The 21,064-nt window shown below is 36.8% G+C and overlaps 1 protein-coding gene across 5 annotated transcripts in view; it reads right to left on the bottom strand.

The window, feature by feature from the left end:
* The window catches only part of TLK1 (tousled like kinase 1), a 68,408-nt gene that overhangs the window by 33,578 nt on the left and 13,766 nt on the right, over positions 1-21,064 (bottom strand). For all 5 annotated transcript variants that reach the window (XM_085066475.1, XM_085066473.1, XM_085066477.1 and 2 more), the window contains exons 2-4: positions 8,510-8,628; positions 4,642-4,713; positions 166-241 (exon numbers count right to left, since the gene is read on the bottom strand). In XM_085066475.1, the coding sequence (XP_084922601.1) occupies positions 166-241; positions 4,642-4,713; positions 8,510-8,623 (262 nt within the window). In that variant the 5' untranslated portion in view covers positions 8,624-8,628. The remainder of the gene's footprint in view (positions 1-165; positions 242-4,641; positions 4,714-8,509; positions 8,629-21,064) is intronic.

Here is a 21,064-nt window from a genome sequence, read left to right as displayed (position 1 = left end):
TTACTTGCCCATCCCTTCCAGTGACAAACGGGAGGGTGAGAAGAATACATAACTTATGGGCTATAATACCCATCTTACATAAGCGAAAATACAGCATTTTTAAGGCTAACAGTCAAAACTGTGTTACATGCAATCACTATCTAGTGAATTTACATTCTAGTTTACCTTGGCTGCTTTCACTCTGAGTGTCTGCTTTTCTTTTTCTTCCTCTGGAAGGTTCTGACTGTTTCTTCTCTGGAGTCTACAAACAACAAAAAGAACATGATGCAACATAAGCTCTATTTATTTATATTATTGCTATATTATTGTGAAATAAATTTAAATCCTCATCCATAAAACATGATTTCACAATTCAGCAGGAATGTAATTTCAGATCGTAGTTCAACTAGATAATATGATCTTTGGTCAATCAGGTAAGTACAAGCTAGAAGAGATATTTAAGAAAGGGAAAAGTAATTCTTAAATTACTTCCCAGAAGGCAATTCCGCATATTAATTGTTAAGCAATTACTTTTTCATCCATTCCAGGGTTTATGAACACCCAATTTTGTTTCATTTATGTCTATATTTTACCAAGATCTCTGTAATTTAGTGTGGGTGTTTTAAAGCTTAATATTAAAGTGAAGTAATGTGATTTTTGATGGTGTTTTCTACACACTGCTATAGAATAAACACAACATTCTAGTGCTTCAATAGGAAGCCAATAGTGTTACACTTTTTCACAAGTGCAAAAGATACTTCCAAACTAATAAAAACGGTATAGATTTCTAGAATTTACTGAGAATCAAAAAGAAGGGAAAAGAGGAAAAAATAGCAAAAATTGCTCAAAATGTTAATATCTATCTACTTGGAAAGTGTCATCCTCCCCACATACTTTTATCTCAAGAAAGTGAAAGAAAAGCATCAACGATAAGTGGAAAAAATACAAATCTGTTAATATTTCTGGAATAATTTTTTCTTTACTGTTGCCAAAAAATTACAATCAGCATGTACAACACAGATAACAAGGGCTGTGATCAGAAGCATCTCTAAATTATATTTACTCCTCTTTGATCTGAGGACTCAAACCAGTTAGTCTCTCCAATTCCAGTTAAAAAAATAAAAGCAGCTGCTGTTCAAGGGAAGCATATTGCAGCTCTGTGTGTGTATTCTTCATGGTGCCTCATACGTAACTGGAGAAAGCACAGGAGACATTACATGAACCACTTTACCAGTACTATTTTACCAATAAATCAAAGGTCCATAATAGCTCAGACTAAATTTGAGATCCCTGATAAGAGGCTTCATTTTCTCACAAAACCATAATTTTATCATTTTATTGTATCTGTCATTTGGTGCTCCACATATATGTTCTCAAAACAGAAAATTGTATTAAAATTCAAATTTCAACCATCAGTAAAATAATTTAAAGGACGTTTCAATTCCAAAATCTTCATGTGGATATGCTCGAATATAAATTTACTACAAATACCCTACAGTATTTATGTTGGCAAGAACCACTTCAAGCTACTTGTGATCCCTAGAAAATTGTTAGTCTATAAAAGAACCAGCAGGATAAGAAAGGTCTTCCTTACCTATACCACGTATTTTTTGTGTGTTTTGACTCTGCATGTAGCTTCATAAAAATATCTTTGGAAGTTTTACAACTGTAACAGCTGTATTATCAGGGCATAAATTTAGTTCAAATTAAATACATTTTATTTTAAATAAACTCATCCCACTGACATCTGCATCTTTTACAGTGCTATCATGAAGTATCAAACTTTATATATCAGAGACTTTGGAAAATGAAGTTATCTCAAGACTATGATTCTAAAAGCAGAAAGCACAGCTTAGAAATTTTACTTTAATAATTTGGAATTATTGCCTGGTAAATAAACATTAAGCTACCTTTCCACAAAGTAAATCAAAACTATTTAACCAAGCTTTTTCATGTTATTCTTGTTTTCCAGCTTTTAATTTTGCAGTTACATTCTACTGTGGTCATTTTTACCTACCATAACAAGAAAAAAAAAAAAAAGTTGAAAAGCTAATTAATGACAAAACACATAATATTTCCCCCACCAAAACTAGTTTCCAACTGCTGTGGCTCATATTTAAAAACAAGCCATTTAAAGAGGTTTGTAGTTTTAAAACTCAATTCACAAAAGTCTATTTCCTTAAGCTCTTCTGATTTCTTTCAGTGTTTAATTTAACCTTCCAAACTAGAAAGTACTAGCACACTAATGAGGTTATTAATGAGGTTACTGAACAAGGTCGTGTTCCCCTTTTCTAAGCACAAAATTCAGATGATAATGTACAGCACACATCAATCACTAGAAAATGTACTCCAAAATCCTTCCTAATGAATGGAGTCATATGAATTACAAGAAACAGAAGACTAATAGGGCTGGGGAGTATCCTCCTGATAAATGAAGACTGAAGCCAATTTCTGTCGCTTCCCAAGTATTTACATATAGCCAAGATTTAGATTAAAATCTTACTATTTCATAAGCAAGAAAAAATAGTTTTAAGGTTATCCAATGCTAAATTGTAAAGTTATATTGAAGTCACACACAGCTTGGCATAGTAGCAGAACATCATACATCTTGGTCTTGATCCTAGTTTTCCCCTCAATTTAACTGTGCTTCCCCCGAGTCTTCTCCTCACATTCATAGCTTTTTTAATGTGCCACTTCATGATGAAAGCACAGAGTAATGACATGAATGTATAATCACAGTTTGATCAGAAATTGAAATTCTTGCTTGAAATTAATTTCTATGATTCTGAGATTTGCATTTCTACTTTTTTTTTCTCCCAAAACCTATTGTAATACAACAGTGCTCTCTCAACGTCAAATGATGGCACTGCTTCCCCAATGAGCAAGTCTTTTAATTTCCTTTACTATTACTATGAAACCTTCAAGGTCACACTAATTAAAACAAACAAAAACCAGCACACCAAAACAATCCCACAACCTGTTTGCAATATTAAGAATTATAGCTTACTTTTTATGGTACTTTAGCATATAAGTAACCAGATGTAATTTTAAGAACTGTAAAACTTTATTAACATACTTGCTATTACAATTACAATTTAAGTGAATGCAACTAACAACTTCTGAAAAGGCGTCAAGAAATTGTATTTCACTACTCAATATCATTAAGACTCATTTTTCACTGTACAACAGAGCACTGGACTTCTGTGCAGGGACATTTTCGAAAAAGAAGTCTATTTCTATTTTAGAATACAAGTCTTAGAATATTTAAAAGACAAAATATTATCATCACCCAGAAACATGGCTTGAGGTTAAAACACTGTGCAGAGACTTTCAAACTTGCCTTGGAAAAACTTTGCCTCTGTATCTCATGTACACAACTGTAAAATAACATTTTCCTACACCAAAAAATTTTTATACATCTAATCAATGTTCTGAGATCACTCAACTACTCATAGACACATTTTTCTGCCAAGAAATTGCAATAATGCATCATAGCCTTCAGGCTACTGCAGCACATTTCCATTCCCACACCTACATCAGAACTGCATCACTGCCCAGAGTATTTCTAGGAAAAGCCATGAATAAAAACAACAGGCAGACAGAATCTTCTGGTTAAGAAAATAGTCTATGCAGCTGAATGCATATTCCAGCTGGGAAAGGTGAGGAAGAAAAAACATAGCAGATTTTTTCAACGAGGTAAACAAATCATACAAAACTTTTATTTATAAAGTATCAGCTTTGGGAACCAATTAAATTCACTTGCTGGGCAGGCCAGTATAAAAGCATCTTGTAGTGACTGAGCAAATGAACAATTGGGCCCCGAAGCAAAGCTCTGACACGTGAAAATAACATCAACAGCACATTCCAAACAACTCTCTCCTGCATGACACATTGTCACACAGGGTCTAGCCTAGGCTAGAAATCCACTCTTGGTTACAGTGGGTATAATCTTGTCCATGCAATCTGGGACACACAAAGGCAAAACTCTCAGAGGGACTCAGCAGCCCTCAAAATAGGTGAATTCTAAGAGCTGTAGTATTCGTGCAACTGCATCAATGCTCATCACTATGAGGAAAATATTCTATTCAAGCGAAGTCTGAGCTCTGCACACTAAAACCTAATAAAAGCATTAATCCTTTTTTGGATTACAAATTGGATTTAGGTAAGAAAATACAGTGACAACTGCAGCTTTTAAAAATAAAGGTGATGGCTACTGTCTGTCTTTGGAATAAATCCGTATTTTAAAAGAAAACACAATAAACTAGTTTCTAGAGTATTTTCAAAGATTCAGCCAAAGACCAGTCAAAGTTTATCCGTGCTGATGAAACACTTATTACTTATGAAACAAAAGACAGCAAACTATTTAAGCTTTTTCAGCTTCAAAAACGCTACGTATCCTCAAACCACGACTACATAGATAACAGAGAAGCAGGAGCAGCTAATTTAATGACCAAAAATCCAAAGAAACTGGCTTTTTCCAGTCATCTTTCCTCTTCTAAGAGATGGCGTCTTTCAGTAATTTATTGTCTTTCCTATCTATCTGAGTAGTCTGCATTTTACTTTAAAAGCTTCTACTAAAATAAGGCATCAAAGTAGAACTAAAAAAATTACTTGTTAGCATTAAAAATCTGAGGTAATGATGAATCTGCCTGATATACTTACCTCTGATTCTTTATCACTTAAAGATCCCAAGCTTCCAAAGCTGTGATTTGAACTCTCGTTATTTGTTGAGGCCTACCAAAACAAGTAAAATACTCAACATTATACACAGAATTATAAAACATAATCCACTATTATCACTCAGAGTTACAAAAAGTAGCAGTCGTTTCATGCTCACATGGAAAAACTGATTAACAATAGAGCACTTGTGACTTGCAAGACACGTGGGTATACTGACAGGTCACAGTAAATTCTGAATTTCCATTGCTTTTAATCCAAGTAAAAACCTACCATATTCAAAATCATTGCAGAACGTGCTGGACACTACTAAAATTTTTCAATTTTCGAAGAAAATGAGGTTTTAATTTTCTCCAAGACAGACTAGACTATTGCAGAGATTATTTTTTTAATCTATTCCATGACAGAAAATGAAAATCTATTGACAGCATTATTCTATATTCTTAAAACAAATTATTTCCCCCAAAGCAATAAATTTACATTAGTGAGAGAAGAAAAAATACCAACCCAAACAATGAAATAGTCCCAAATTACAGTATTTATTTAGAAATTTACTAAGGCTGATTTATTCAAAAATCTTTTGAACACAGCATAGCAGAGAGGGCATTTTAAGAAGTCATCATCAGCTGAGTGTCTTCTTCTTAAAAAAAAATACAACAAAAAACAACCAAACCAAAACAAAAAAAACCCAAAACCAAACAAACAACACCAAAAAAAAAACCAACACCAAAACTCTCACATTGATGGACTGCTCTTCTCAATACAGGAAGGCTGAACAAATACTTTGAAGTGAAACAACTAGCTCCAATGCAAACAGTTTGCTCCCAAGCACTAAATTCTAGCACTGTACCAGTTTGCAGGACAGTACTCATCTGTGACATCTTCTGGATGACTAGTTCATCTCTGAATTAAAATTTCTGGAGAAATATTAATTGAACACAAAATTTCCATATATGTTTCCACCCCCAGGGCAGTCTCTAGTACAGAAATGCCTATATGTAGTTCTTCCTTGCACTGAGCCAGTATCAGGTCATCGGAGTCAGCTAACACAATAATCTCAGTAACCAAGATTTGTATTTCCAACCTTGCTTACTGAAAAAGCTTGAACATGATAGGCTTTTTCCCCTCAGCAATTCCAAAACTTTTCAGCAAAGCAGTAGATAAGGGCAGCCTTTCAAAAGAGTACTCCCAATAAGTAAGAGTCCATTTCAATTTAACTACTAGAATAATATAGTAACCTAGAATATTTTTTTAAAAAGCCAGTAAGTGCAGTTCCAAGCTCTGTATTGTCTTGCTAGGTTAGGAAAATGAGAATCTGGTAGGCAGGGACTTGGGTTTGTATACAAAGAAGTTTTCTCATTTTAGCCTTCTAAGTGAAGGCAGACTAGTAGATATTATATTTATACATCACATTTTCCCAGTTACCTCTGCACGTAAGATCAAAAATGTTTTATCAGTTTTTTTAATAAGAATCAGATAAGCCTGTCTGAATATCTCCCACCAAGACTAAATGCTGTAGCCTTTAAAAAAGTGTTATTTCCCAAACATAACCCAGATCAGCTATTACACTTCGTGTTATCTGCATGGATACACTGAATGGTCACAAATGAAAGAAATTCAAACAAAACTGATATAATTCTCATTTTACTGATGGTGTAATAAATCACAGGACTAGAAGGTAGGAACAACAGTGTCTTAGATGAGGATCTGCATCTACCAGAAAACAGTGGTAATAGTTGTGGCTAGCACAGGTTTTTCCCATGAGAAGTTTTCTTGTGTTTTGTAAATAAAGATAAAGTTTGGATGTTGTTGGAACAGTGTCCCAGAACTTGGGCAGTGCAGGCCTGGCCAATCAGGCCTGGGGAAAGGCTTCTGACTGACCAATCTGGGTGACTTTTGAGAACTCTATATATGTGATGAAATCAAAATAATAAAGGTCATTCCTTCTTGCCACTGAGAACTGGTGCCTTCATTACTCTGCTAGCTGCTCAACAGCGACAAATAGTATCTTCTGCAAACATTTATCAAAGCATTTGATAGTATTAAAAAAGCCCACTTCATCCAGATATCCATTTGGAAACCAACTGGATGAGCTACAGATCTTGGAATGCATCAGGGACAAGAAATTATTTCTTCCATAGCAGAGTGAAAAAGGAAATTATTGATTTTAAATTTCTTTTTTTTTTTTTTAGCAAATTTGAATGAACAAACTGAGAATGTGAAAGTGGAATGTAATTTGGCTAACAGCTGAAATCAGCTGAACAACAGACAACAAGACTTGAACAGATTTACGGATATGGTAAGCAGTGACTCACAGAGGATCAAAGTTTAAAGAAGAAGAACCCCAAGAAACTTGACAATATCTTTTAAAGAAAACTTGTTACACACACAGCAGTAGACAGATTATGAGGAGGGAAAATTTGCAATAAAGCAAGGGACTAAAACAGCTGTATAAAAAACTGAAGGTTAAATGAAGTTAGAAGTACAGATCTAGTAATGAAAAAGGATCAACAGTAATTTGAATGAAAAGCAACTACCTGAGCTATTAAAATAAGTTGATTAATTAGGGGAGTAAGCAGTACTAGAGAACCCAAGGAATAAAAGAAAGATGGGTCAGAATTATTGTGTTTGTCTCTTTCTAATTGTAAGCATAAAATGTGGCAAATACACACTTTTGCCATCATAATGAGAAGGCAATTAAACAGTCCATCAACCTCATTTCTTCTCCTGACTATTACTCACTTCTTGGTTTAAATGGTAGTAACATGTGCATCGCCCTTTTACAGCTTTGTGACAGTTACCTTCATGTCTTTCTCAAAAACAAATTAAAATATGATGCAAGATCACTATACAATAATTTCAATCCTGTATAGTTTGCTAATAGCCATCAATACATCACATGTCTTCAGAAATTTCATCAATGTCTGCTATCAGCAAGTATTTTGTTCTGTAATCTATACCAGTAATTAAAATACAGCATAGGAAGCTAAAAATACTACAAATTTGTGTAAAGCACTTAAAATATGAGGACACTGCAAATGCTTTGGAAACAGAATGCAGAAGTAATTTAGTCATGAGGAAAATGTGCCTAAAAAAATTAGTATTACACCTTTTTAATATCAATTTATCAAGTACTACTCTTGATGAAGCACATTCAAATTCACAAATACGAAATGGACTACCTCTGCCTAGGCAATAGTATTGCACAAATCAGTCTTGGAAGCTGAAGCTACTACCTTTAACAAAATATGCAACAAAGACAAATTTATTTTGCAGAAGTCTTAACTGAAGGGTAATACACGACACATGGAAGGTAATTATTCAATGTTCATAATGATTGTCTTCAAGTGTTACATCCTAGCTTAGATACTAATGGACAGAAAGTCTACAATGAAAGTAAGAGAAATTGATATAAATGTCTGGAAACGTTGAAATAATTTATATGTACTAATCTTTAAAAAAGATTCATCTTAAACAGAGAGGTCACACCAGACTCCCTGTGTCTATTTCAAGCTGAACTGTAAGTCCACGGTCATACGCAGCAGGGACAACTCCACCTAAATACTGGGAAAATCTTCCACCTCTGATCACATGTGCACTAAAGACCACAAAACCACAAAAGAGCCTGTATAAGCTCATTCTTCAGTGTTTTTAAGAACAATTCAAAGTCCACGTCACAGAAAGGTTCAGGATAAACAATTCTATCTCAAAGCAAAATAACAAGGATTTTTCTGAGAGCCTCTTCCAACCCAGTGCTTTTACTAAATCACATGGACAATATGAAAATGAAATGGTGTGAAATAAATTAGTATTTCAAAGACAGCAGATCTGAATGACTGCTCTTAGGACTTACTTTAGCTCCAACACTGCAACTTCCAGTACTCCCAGTGCTGCCACTTACTACTCCTGTGAATCTTGCCTCTAACAATTCTTGTCTTCTTGGGTCCAGGCTATGAAGTTCATCCATTGCTCCTAAAAAAAAATATATATAAGTTCATTATATTTCCTAATATTTGCAGTGGAATATTTTACAAACAAGCCAAACATACTGCTGGCCTATGCAAAGGAAGGATTTAAACCCTCAACTTGACAATGACTCACCATCTGTTACCTAATAACCAAAGCACTCAAGGAATTACAAAAATTTTGTGGAAAGTTCTGTGTATCAGAATAGCCTTGTCAATTGTGGTTGAAAAGTAGAACCTGTTAGAGGCATGTAAGAGACACAGAGTCTGCAGTATGCAATACGCCAAGCAGGCAATTATTTATAGATTAAAAACTAGCTGACAGGAACAAAGTATTTTGCAGCATAAAACCTCCCAATTCTGCAATGCATTCTGCAATGCTCTGGTTTTCCGTATGATTTAAATGTTACACTATCAAAGATCAACAAGAAAGAATTAAAGGGGGAAAAAAAGAAAATCAGAAGGTAGATTGCAGTCCTCAACACATGCAAAGGAATGCAGTGTTACATGGAGGTTCAAAGGTCGGCAAAAGAAGGAGCAGGATCAGCAACAAAACAAGGAGCCAAGAGTAACAGAGACCCCTGCAGAGGTGATGGCTTCGACAGAGCCCAGCTAAATGGGGCAAAGCAGTGCTGCTGGCATCAGCAGGGAAAGTAAGGTGGAAGGAAATGGAGGAACAAAAGGAGTTCCTGATGAGCTCAGCCTACATGAGTAGGCTGCAACATGATGTGCAGCTTTCTAATTTGTATTTAAATCACTTACGGCTGCTTAATGAGTCTGAAAGATGATGTAGACAAATAAGTCTTCTGTATTTACACAAACTGCATTCTGTGTTTTTATCTTTCCAACTACTCGAACGTTCGCTTTCTCTTCAATTGGAAACATTTCAGTTGCTTTATTTTAAATAAGATATTTCATGTCAAAGTCTTTATGCACTGTTGTAATAGCACATCCTTCAAATACCACACAGTAAAATAGTCTCAATTTTTTCAACTAAGACACAAGTTGGTGCTTTTCAGTCCCACAGGACAACACAGCAGTTCAGAAAGGAATGGTGCCATTAAAAAAGGCTTTTGAAATTACATTCTTGAGAAAACTAGTGTGCAAAGTTTAACTGCTGCTATAAACTTCTACCCTAAAGTAGATTCTAACTAAACATTCTAACCAATGCACTAACATAGCTTTTTCCTCACTATTAATAAATCAAAAGACACTTTTCTTGTAGGACACGTGGGTATCTCAAAATCTTCAGCATTCAAGCACTAGACAGATCTTTCTGCTCCTGACATTTTGGCCACTCCTGGCCATGGAGCTAACCTCTCTGGTAGGGAAAGTACTGGCTCTGCTATTTGGCTTATTTAAGTTGCCCTTGTTCCTGTAGGAAGGCAGATGATGGCAAGTGTGGTGTCAGCGCTCCTTTACCACAGGAACTGGTAACAGACCTCCTCTGACAGAAACAGTTGGTAAGAAAACATTCAGGAAATGTGTTTGTGGCAGAGTCTTCTTTTGAAAACTCAAACCGCGAGTGGCAGGTTGGAGATACCGCAGTTTGTCGCTAGACCCAAGCGCAGCCATATACAGAGCTGGAGGACTCTTTTCCAACAACGCAGGGGAATTACCCAGTTTGAAACTGCAGCTGGCTTATCTGCAGTTGTAACGCTGATTCTGAACCTGCCTAGTAAAAATTTCTCCAATTTCTACATCCTTTAGATTGTAAACTCTCTGGGTTAAAAACTGTCTTTATATATACATGTATGCTGACTGCAGAACAACCAGGAATCCTCTTTAAACTCTTGCTTCCTAAATGGTGTTTGTGTACTGCTTTCAAGGGTTTCTGTAACAAACTGTGCACTTCTCATATGCACAAAAAATATTTCTTACATGGACTGTGTAGTAAGGATTTTTTTTTTTAAGCAGGTATGTTCAGCATATCTTTCCAAGTATTTACGTATACATGTATTCTATACCTTTATGGGAAAATATTGCTCTGAAAAAGCATAAGAGATTAATCACACCAGATTTGTCAGGAAAGTTTAAATTATTATTATTTTGCTTTTTAACAGCAGAAGTTTCTAACTGTATGCCACTCTGAAAAAAAGTGTTTTAGTTTACCAAGGTAAACCATTTCATGAAGCAGGTCTAGCAATATTTTGATTTATTGGTCTATTTGATAGTCACTGCCCACAAAAGTTCACAAATTACTTAAAATTACTGATGCAGCTCCAGCAGCTACAAAAGTAGATTACAGAAGTAGATACTACCATACCTTACATTGCTCATTTTATGAAATGTGGGAAAGCAATAATCACTGTGGATAGCTAAGGCTCATTTGAAGTCTTAGAGAAGTCTCATGTACTGTGTCTAGACATTAATGGACTAAAAAGATCAGCACCCCTGGGTTAACTCACTGGTCAGAATGATGATGTAGCAGGTAAAGGGGTACCCACAGCACATATGAAACACTATCCTTTTTTTTTTTTCCAATCAGATTTTGGAGCCAACACACACTAATGAATTCACTGTATTCTCTTCACTATTTCTGCTGGAGTGTTTTTTGCTATTATGTTAGGGGGTTTTAATTTGGTTTGGTTTTTGTTATTGTTAAATATTCAAAACCAAAAAGCAACACACAGTCTGCTATCTTTGTCATTTGAAGGACAAGACAGAAAAGCTGGATTCAAACCTTGCTTCAACAAAGAGCACATCCCAGGAAGGATCCCAAGAACTGCCTTCCTCGTTCATGTTGCAGTTTAAAATACACCATTCACATCCAAACACACAGCTGTTTTATCAAAAACACGCAGTTCGGCACAATCCTTCAATTCTCAGCACAAGTTTCCTACTTTTAAAGGTACTGTCAGCTTTAAGGCATTTCATGTAAGGGACAAATTTATTATATATGTATATATTATAGAAGTTATACATTAAATGTAAGAGACATACAATTTTTTTTTAAACATTAGACTTTATAAATTCCCCTGCTCACAGAATGCCTTGCTACCCACACGACTAACATAACTTACAGTCCTGAAAATACACCTAGACTATTTATTTGAACTCATGTCATTCCTACATCTGCAACCAATTCACTAACTCAAGGGACATGCAATCATATTACACAAGTACCCTAAGCGTATTTACCATGACGCTAAAGGAAAGACTGCCATTGCTACCACCCACTGCCATTCAAACTCCTACTGTCTTCCAAAGAACACCTGAAAGGTTACCTGAAATTCACAGAAGAGTCCTAAAAAACTACAGTTCCTTATTTCTTGCAACCACTACAGATTTCTGAATGCTTCTTCTGATGGTTTGGAGTTTTTTTAACTACCAGCACCTTCTTGCTTTTGTATTTTTGGGGAGTGGTGGTATTCTCCACATTAATTTATCAGACCTATAGAGAGCCTCTTCTCTAAAAACTAATATAAAATATACAGATATCCTGTCCTGAAAAGGACACTTCTAGCAAGCATTTTTTTGAAAAGAACTCCAAATTTCTCTGAGAATTTCTTAAGCAAGGGGATATGTCAAAAGCCAAATTTCTAAGTCACAGGAGCAATCTGCAAGCTTTTTTTGTGGCATTTGGTAAAATCTATTATACCTTAGCAGAATTGAGATGTAAAGATTTCAAAGGATTCTCCATGGTAGATTGAACTCTTCAGAACCAGTGACTGAAAACAACAAAGTGCAACTACACCTGTACCCCAAGCCTCTACACCCCCAAATACACAAATACTTGCGAACAACCCACTTATTTAACCAAATACTTGCTCAGGCCTCAATAAAATTGATATTTAAGGAGAAAAAGTTTGGCAGAGAGCTGCAGCTGCAAGTCTTCACCTTCTAAAACTGCATCTTTTGAAATACTCTTGTACTACAACCTCTGTCTTGAACACTGGTAGACTACACAGAGCAGCACCGCAGACCCAAACACAAAGAGTTGACAGATCAGACTATCTTTCTTTTCCACTAAATATGGAATCAAGATCCACAACTCAGTATTTATCTCTGACTCTCTTATTACCCTGAATTGACTCTTGTTATCTGGCAATCAATTACAGCTTTGAAATGAAGAAACATCAACAGCTTCACACATTGTCAGCTTTCTACAATGAAGATAAAGTTCATTATGCAGAAGCCAGATTCTTCTTAGAACAACTCTCCAGATTAGATTGAGGCCCCCTTCTCCTGAATTCAAGGCCAGCACAAACCACCTTTCACTTAAGTGAAAGCCAAACTGGTTTGGTCTGGTTTCTTTAATGCATTTATATGCATATAGCTCTTAATGCCAAAGCAAAATACTTCAACACAGAGACCTATCTGTTGAATAGAAAAAGACAGTTCAACAATAGCCCAAATGTAAATTGAATTCCTGATGTGCTCCTAGTAGGCACTCAGATTTTATGGTAACACACACAGTATGAGAGTTATGCCCAACATATTTTGAAGAACACTTCACATTAACATTGATAATATTGGCACCATGTAGTCTTCCTCAACGGCAGTAGTATCCTTTAGAACAGTAACTCTAACTAATATCCAGCTAAAAGGGCAAGGGGCAAAAAAGCAAAAAAGAAGGTGGCGAGGGTGGGATACAGATTTCCAATAGCAGGAAAAGCAGCCTGGAAAGGAGCTTTGTTTTTTTTTGGCCCCCACCCCCTTTTCTGTTAGTTTGGCTTTTTTTTTCCATCAAGATTCCTTTGAAGGTATCAAACCAGACTTTAAGCATGGTAACCATTGCAAGTACAGAAACCACTGTTTAATAGCACTGCGACGTAATCCTTCAATCCTTGAAGTCCTTAAGTAACTGTTTATTTCAATTTGGACTATCCTAAATATGTATTTAGCCCATTATGTTGATGCTCCAGTAAGTTAATAGCAATCGAGTGTGATAGCGCTTGCCATTCCCGAATACACATTTACCAGCAGGTAAAAGGAAAGCTTTAAAATATCAAATCCAGAACAGACTACAGAAAATCACTAAACTCAGATTTTCAAACCCTTAAGCAGTCTCTTAAAAATGAGGCCACACAACTATTTTTCTTCATTCACCACCATGAAGATACATTTCTGCACTCGCACGTACCTCCTTTTAATTGAGCTATTCTCTTGTTTTATTTGGGGAAAAAAAACCAACCCTGACCAAAACCAACCAAACTACGCACTCAACTTCATTCTTTTTCCCTACCTTTCTGAAATTCTGGGCTTTCCTTATTGCAGAACCAACCAGAAAGGACTTTTTCATCTCCAGGAAAATAAAGTAATGAAGCTAATATTTTTGCCTCTAAGAAACCAAATTATTTAGCAATAAACTATTACGTAGTTAGGTAAATGTTTATCCAGGTCTCTTCCAGATTATCTTTTTAGTACCCTATAAAAGCCAATGGAGAATAAAGTGACCCAGAACAAGCTGTCTGTCAAGGAATAGAAGGAGCACTAAAATACCAAGTGAAAAAGCACAGCACACCAAAACACATTATGACACCAAACTGCATGGAGTGAATGCAAATCTTGATTTCTAAATTGGAAAAAATGACACCTATTCAATTTAAACTAGAAGACTTGGGCAATGAGGTCAACAAAAATTAATAAAACAAAAAAACAGAAAGTCCCAAAGTTGACCTGTGCTGCAAAACTATGTCTTGAATAGGCTCTCTTCCACTGTGTGTTTTGGGAACACAGAAAACAGTATTGGAAACAGCCTTGAAAACAACTAATGTGCTAAGGAATCAAGTTGAGATGCTAGTGTGATAGCATAAAGCCAAGCAGTTTTGAGAGGAGTTCAATTTCAAGGTAACAGCAAAAATACAGCCCATTCCTAGCAGAAGACTTTGAAGTACATCACCATGCAAAGTGAATCACAATCCTGAAGTCAAAAAGGTCCCACTCAATTGAAATCAGCAGCCAGTAGGGCAGAGAGCAAGAGACAATCTCTGAGATTTAAAGCAAAGCAAATAAAATAAAATCCCAGAACTATATTTATGTCCCAACAATAGCTACATAACCCAAGCCTAGAGGACACTACTTACCAATGTCCCAGGGTTACAGCTCTTGGAAAATACTAAACAAACAGCTACAGATTACTCATGACAAAGTTTAACCTGGGAGTTTAAAAATGCTTAAAATCACTGACATCCCAATGAACAGGATTAACTTCTTTTACAGAGGACTATATAGTTACTATAACCTCCAAACAACAGGTGACATGAAAAAGTTCAGGGTACTACACTCAAGTTGAAAACCTTAGCTGTATCTGAAGCCAACAGTGGCAGTAGATGAAACAGGAAAGGATAAAAATACATCCTGATGTTCAAGTGAAACTACCTGTTTGAAAAGATCATAAAAGATAAGAAAATCCTAATGTCACAGAGACATATCTAAACCCAGGGTAAGGAAAAACCAGATTCCATTTAATTAATCCAGAGTCAATTTAAAGCACAGTGAAAATGCAGTATTTCTCAGCACCTGTGAACACTGAAGCACAACACAGCAGACACCCCACTACCACTGCTAAGGTGCCTAGGTGAACTCTACATGCTTTTCTTATTAATCTAAAGAGAGTTTTTATTCCCCAAACTGATCCTCTTAAAATGAGAAACACTGTGTCCGAAAGAATGGGCAGAGGAATATGGGCACACGAGAGGTAACTACTGCTGATGGGAGGCTCCGGGATAAAAGAAATGAGGAGGAAAAAGACAGATAATTAGCAGACAGATCAGGCTTCAGTCTACATAAAACCTGTGGGAAGGAAATAATCTAACTGCCAAATTTTGGCCTAAAAAAGCACAACTGTGGTAAATCTAACAAAGTATAAGGAAAAAGATATTTCCTATGCACATACAAAGACAGCAGGTTTTGATAAATATTATAAATTTATATCTGCTGATTACAGTTTAATAATTGCTGGATGGAAACCTATTAAAATATTAAGCAGAGAATTACAGGTTTTTCTGATGGGGAGGAAAAAACCCCAAACACAGTAGCTTCTAACTAATTTCCCATGAACTAAAGAGTTGACAAGGAAATGCATTTAGGATAGATTGCTGGGTTAATCAACATTATTTCTTCTGGTGCCGAAAGAACAGGAAAATATTCTATGTCCCTTCTCTCATCGAGATACAGCAGTCTATTTCCTTCTGGAAATCTTTTAAAAATACCTGTAGCTCTTGAATGTTGTTTATTTCACTTTTCCCAACAGTTCAGCAGTCCAGAAATTTGATCTAAAATAAAGAAAACTTTGGCTGCTGGATAGATAAGTGATTTTCTGCAAATCATTCTACAACAGAAATCAATTCTTTACTGTTAAAATAAAATCATAATGATCTTTAGACCTCATGTCTGTGCTGCCAGTTTTTGGATTTCAATTTTCTGGCCAACAACCTGGAAAAGAAAAGTGAATTACAGAGAAATATGTTCCTGAGGGAACCCCTGCCAACACCTTGAAGAAAGACTTATGAATAAAGCATTTGGGCCAACTCCAGGCCAGCTAGGAGACATTTGTGGGTAACAATTTAAGAACTTTTAATTCTCCCTGCCTTCAGCTAGGCACTGTATTCTAGGGATCTCTTGAGGATTATGTGTCTCATCAGATGGCTTTAGAGGCAGATATGAATTTACAAGTTGCCCACCAATGCTTTAATTTGGCCACAGACCAACAACATATACCCATGTGAGTGGGTATATGCCACAAGGTAACTCAGAATGGCTCATTCAGAGCTCAGGGAGCAAGTGATTCACACAACAGAGAGGACAACAGATCCCCAGGGTCTGTTCTATTGTAAGTGGGGCTAAACCAGGCATGCAACTACGTCCTAGGCCATCCAGCAATGCACATTTCTGATTAGTCCCACTACCAGTCCTACCCCCTGGAAGTACAGCCAAATTGCCTGAAAGTCACATCTGGCTCAACAGTAATGCTTGGGCCTCCTGAAGCAATGAAGAACTCTCAGAAATTTCTGAGTGGCAACATTTCTGCTATGTATTGCGTACAAGTAATTGGACTTTCCTTCAGCTCCTCAGACAACAACTGCACAGGTGTAAATACAACCTGCTTGAGGTGCAGCGCAGTACCCAAGACACACAGTAATGTAAGCAATAGAAAGACTTGAAAAGGAAAAAAAGCCAGAACCAACTGAGCACCTTTAAAAGTTACATCCAAACATAAAAAATGGTAACCTATATGTATATGACAGCTTCCAAGACTTAAGTCTAACAATTAACAATGCTGATGGACTGAAAGCTACTTAAGATTTTTCACAATACTCATTGAAACAATGGCATGCTCTGTCTCATTTCAATCTTGTTCATTATTCAGAAAATGAATCAACATTCAGTTTTATTTGGCATGTAAAACCATATTTTTAGTCAGTTTTTAGCCATTTTTAGTCAGTTTTTAGCCAGATTTTCCTTCTTGCTAGTGTTTTCTGAAGGGATTCTTCACCAATCAAACTCTTCTCATCTTGCCCCAGAAATTATTATGCCATTATTTTTGCAGTGGGGATTTTTTGTATTAGTGATAGGAGTTGGCAAGTACAAAATAATTAATAAAGAGAAGATAAGATATATCACAGAACATTCAACAAGGTATCTACCTATCAATTTCCCAAACTTTCAATGTAACTCTGTGTGCATCATGTACAGGAAGCGTTAGCATAGCAAATACTGCTATGAGCAACAGAACCACGACAAGGTCCTTCCTGAGTCTGTTGAATAATGTTTAATGTGATGAATGAAGGGAATGAAGGGAAAAAGGACAATTGAAAGAACATGCAGTGCATTTCCCCCTGTACTCAGCATTTGTGAGACTACACCTGGAATACTATTCAGTTCCAGGCCCCCTGCTTGAGAAAGGACATGGAGGTGCTGCAGTGTGTCCAGTGAAGGGCAGCAAGGCTGCAAAAGGTCTAGGAAACATGTGCTATGGGGAATGGCTGAGCAAGTTGTTTAGTCTCCATAAGGCTCAGGAGAGACCTCATTGCCCTCTACAGCTCCCTGAAGGGAGGCTGTAGTGAGGTGGGGGCTGGTCCCTTCCATAGTGAGTGCAGTGAGAGGACCCAAGGAAACGGCCTTAAGATGAGACAGGAGAAATTCAGATTAGATATCAGAAATTTTTTTTTCACTGTTAGGGTGGTCAGGCATTAGAATAAGTTGCCCAGGGAGGTGGTGGAGGCACCAGCCCTGGAGGTGTTTAAGAGGTGTCTCAATCTGGGTGATATATAAGAGTTTCAATGACAGTGCTAGGCTAATGGTTGGACTGGATGATCTTGAAGGTCTTTTCAAACTGTGATGATTCTGTATTTCTGCATTAGTAACAGATCAAAAGCTGATTATCTGGAATTGCCACCCCTCAACGGCACTTAGGAGGCTACATTTTGAAGACTGGTCTCACTCTCTTTTTTGCTCTCCTTTGCACACCTTAACTACTGAATTCAATCGATCGGTTCATGGACACTGTAACAGAAACATATGCTGTGTCCCACTGCGAAAAGATCCACTTGGAAGAATAACTCCCCACATCCAAAATCCCTCTCCATGTCCCTTCTAGTAATCCCTTCTACGCTCTCATTAACAGTATTCAGTTAGGCAACATCAGAATGTACTTCCTAAGTCAAAATTCCAATCTGCAGCACCTTTCCCCACCAAGAAAGCCCTTCTATATCAATAAAATAGAAAAGCCACTACGAAAAATACACCACGGGAAAATGGCAACAGTGAATAATATCCCTTCTGAAAATGCCCTAATTTTTAAGACTTATTCTGAACTCACACAACTAGGAGCTTAAATAACAAAAAATATGCTAAAACCAAGTATTTCAAGTCACAATACCATATGCAGAACAAGCCTCACAAAGAAGTCAACACTCTGAACATACACAAACCACAAAGGTGATATCCTGAACATGTTCATTACAAGGAATGATATCCACTCCTTTAAAACTTGTTGCTACATAAATCCCAAGTGTCACATTTACCTGCTTTTTCAAAAGATCTGGATTCCTCACTTGCAACTGTTCTCTACATTATTATGAACTACCAAGAGAAAGCAAAGAGCAACTTCTGATCTGGCAGAAGGATTCTAGTGGCTTTTCAGCAACACCAAGTTCTGCCATATAATTGCAAACTGCCAGTGCCAGAATGCTCCAAAGAAACAAATAGGTTTGTTCACATAGTCCTCACTGGACATTTTGCACTCTTCATGGCTAAAGAAAGTGATACCAGAGACCAGGTTTATTGACTAGTTGATTCTCACTGCCTAAAATACTGCTCTAAGCATTTAGTCCAGTTAGAACAAATATTTACATACTGAAAAACAAATGCATCTTCAGTAAATCTCATTTTTAATGACAGCATCTGATTTGAACATCTGCTATGGTGATGGAATAATCAGAGATACAAAGCCCTCTTTTAAAGAGCTTTTAATAAAGTTTTGTTCCTGACAACTGTCAGTTTTGCAGGAACTGGACAGCCAACTAACATATCCACCTTATGTTTCTTGTCATCTCTGACCACTGTACTCCATGTGTGAATAAATGCAATCCTAACCTCTCCAAAATATCCCAAAAAGCCTTAAACAATTCTATCTATGTTCCACGCAGCTTTCTCTTGGAAAGGGATGATATATTATGCAGTTGTAGGGTAAAAAGCAGTAACTTTTCTTTCTTCAGAGTTAAAATCAACATTCTGGTTAAGAAAAAATGACACTAAATACATTGCTTTATGACTGTATGCAGCACAGTTAGAAGAAAAGTTAAAAGAAAATATGGCACCCCTTTGGGCTGCCTTTGTCAAAGACAAGTCCTTGCTAGTGTCCTATAGAGCAGTATCAATGTTGATGTATTACACTGTACTACTCCATTACAATAAACAACTACACAATACACAGACAAGTTCATGCTTACAATCCCTCTATAAGGTAAGGAAAACCTATATATATTTTACAGAAAGTACCTATTGTCTTGGCCAAAGTTATACAAGACATCTGTGGCAGACCACTAAGAGGCTGCCTGTCTACGTAGCAAACATCTGCCTCGAACACAACATTATGTCAAGAGAGATAAAAACTAACAGCCTGGGCTGCACATATGCAGGTGACATGCTGCCTGCCTATCTCTACATCTCCCTCTTCATCTATGTAGAGAAATGTGCAGCAATTACTCTTGCTTCCAGGCAGCTCTGTAAAAGGTATCCAAACAGAAAGAGAGCAGCAGAATTTGCCCATTTCAGCTTCATTTGCTGCAAAACCAGACGCTCCCTGTCCCCTTGGGGAAGAGGCAGCAAGCAGGGAGAAGCACACTGCAAGTTCATGGGTCACTTGTTGGCGATGCAGACTAACAGGTCACAAGATAACACCAGTTTTGCGATACTCTCAAATGCATCCCACTCTGAACAAAAGGCTCGCTAGATTCCACCTCTCCATTTATTTCTGTGCTGAAAAAGACTAAAAGCCAGGAGCAATTCTGAAGAAGAAACATCTACCTAGAGAAATACCAGAAAGCACAGCAAATTTTATTTGCAGCATTCAGTTATAAGGAAGCAAACCGAGAGCTCTAAACACTTGAGTCCACGAAATGGCTGTTCTGCAAGAATTTAAAATGGCAAAGCCTTTTGCACATATCAAAAATAAACAGCAGTTTCTGCTATCTGAAGGAGTGGAAAGGAAGTTAAAAGCAGACGTCATCTATCAAGCAGGAAGAGAGCAAGCAATGCCTCTTCCCACAGGGCGTTTGGTTCTCACCCTCCTCAGAAAAAGTAAACTATGAAAAAAGAAATGCAAGATGTGCAGCTGTTCCCCCAAATAATGTTTTTTTTAGTTACCCATAAGGTAGAGAGGCAGGCCAAAACCCCTAAAGAATTTAATAGAATTCATTTATTTTTTTGAGTTACAGTATCAGTCATTTAGTATTTGAAAGCTGCACTTGTGTCAATAGAAATGTATTTCAGTTGTTAATTCCCTGAACTTCCTAATCTCCTTACTTCTGTAGCTCCTACTGCCATTTCTACCCTCATGATCTTCAAAATCTCCCAAGTACAGACAGCCCCCTGACCCTCGAAGCAAGTGCTCTGCTCCCGGGAGCATACAGGACAAACTGCTGACCGCAGTATGTAACTCCTAATCTACATCGTTCTTGCTGTTACATGGCAAGAAACATGTTATAAACAAGAACCTAAAAAAAAGAAAATCATAAGTCTTTCCAAATATATCCATTTCACTTATTGCATTGTGATCAACTAGAACATCAGCCTCCGTACAGTTTTAACATCCAACATGGATAAAAGCTCATTACACCTCTAAGATTAAACTAGGACAGTAAATTCACCACTAACTGTAATTACAAGATACATGAAATATTTTGGCTTGTGTACACCATTTTAAGAATATTAACCTGAAGTAACACCATCAATTTCCTCCTTTTTCAGAATACTAGCATGGCCCACACAGCAAA

This window comes from Lichenostomus cassidix, chromosome 7 (genome assembly GCF_008360975.1).
Source record: "Lichenostomus cassidix isolate B80296 chromosome 7, HeHo_3.0, whole genome shotgun sequence".
NCBI lineage: Eukaryota > Metazoa > Chordata > Aves > Passeriformes > Meliphagidae > Lichenostomus > Lichenostomus cassidix.
This window is presented reverse-complemented; position numbering and strand designations above follow the sequence as displayed.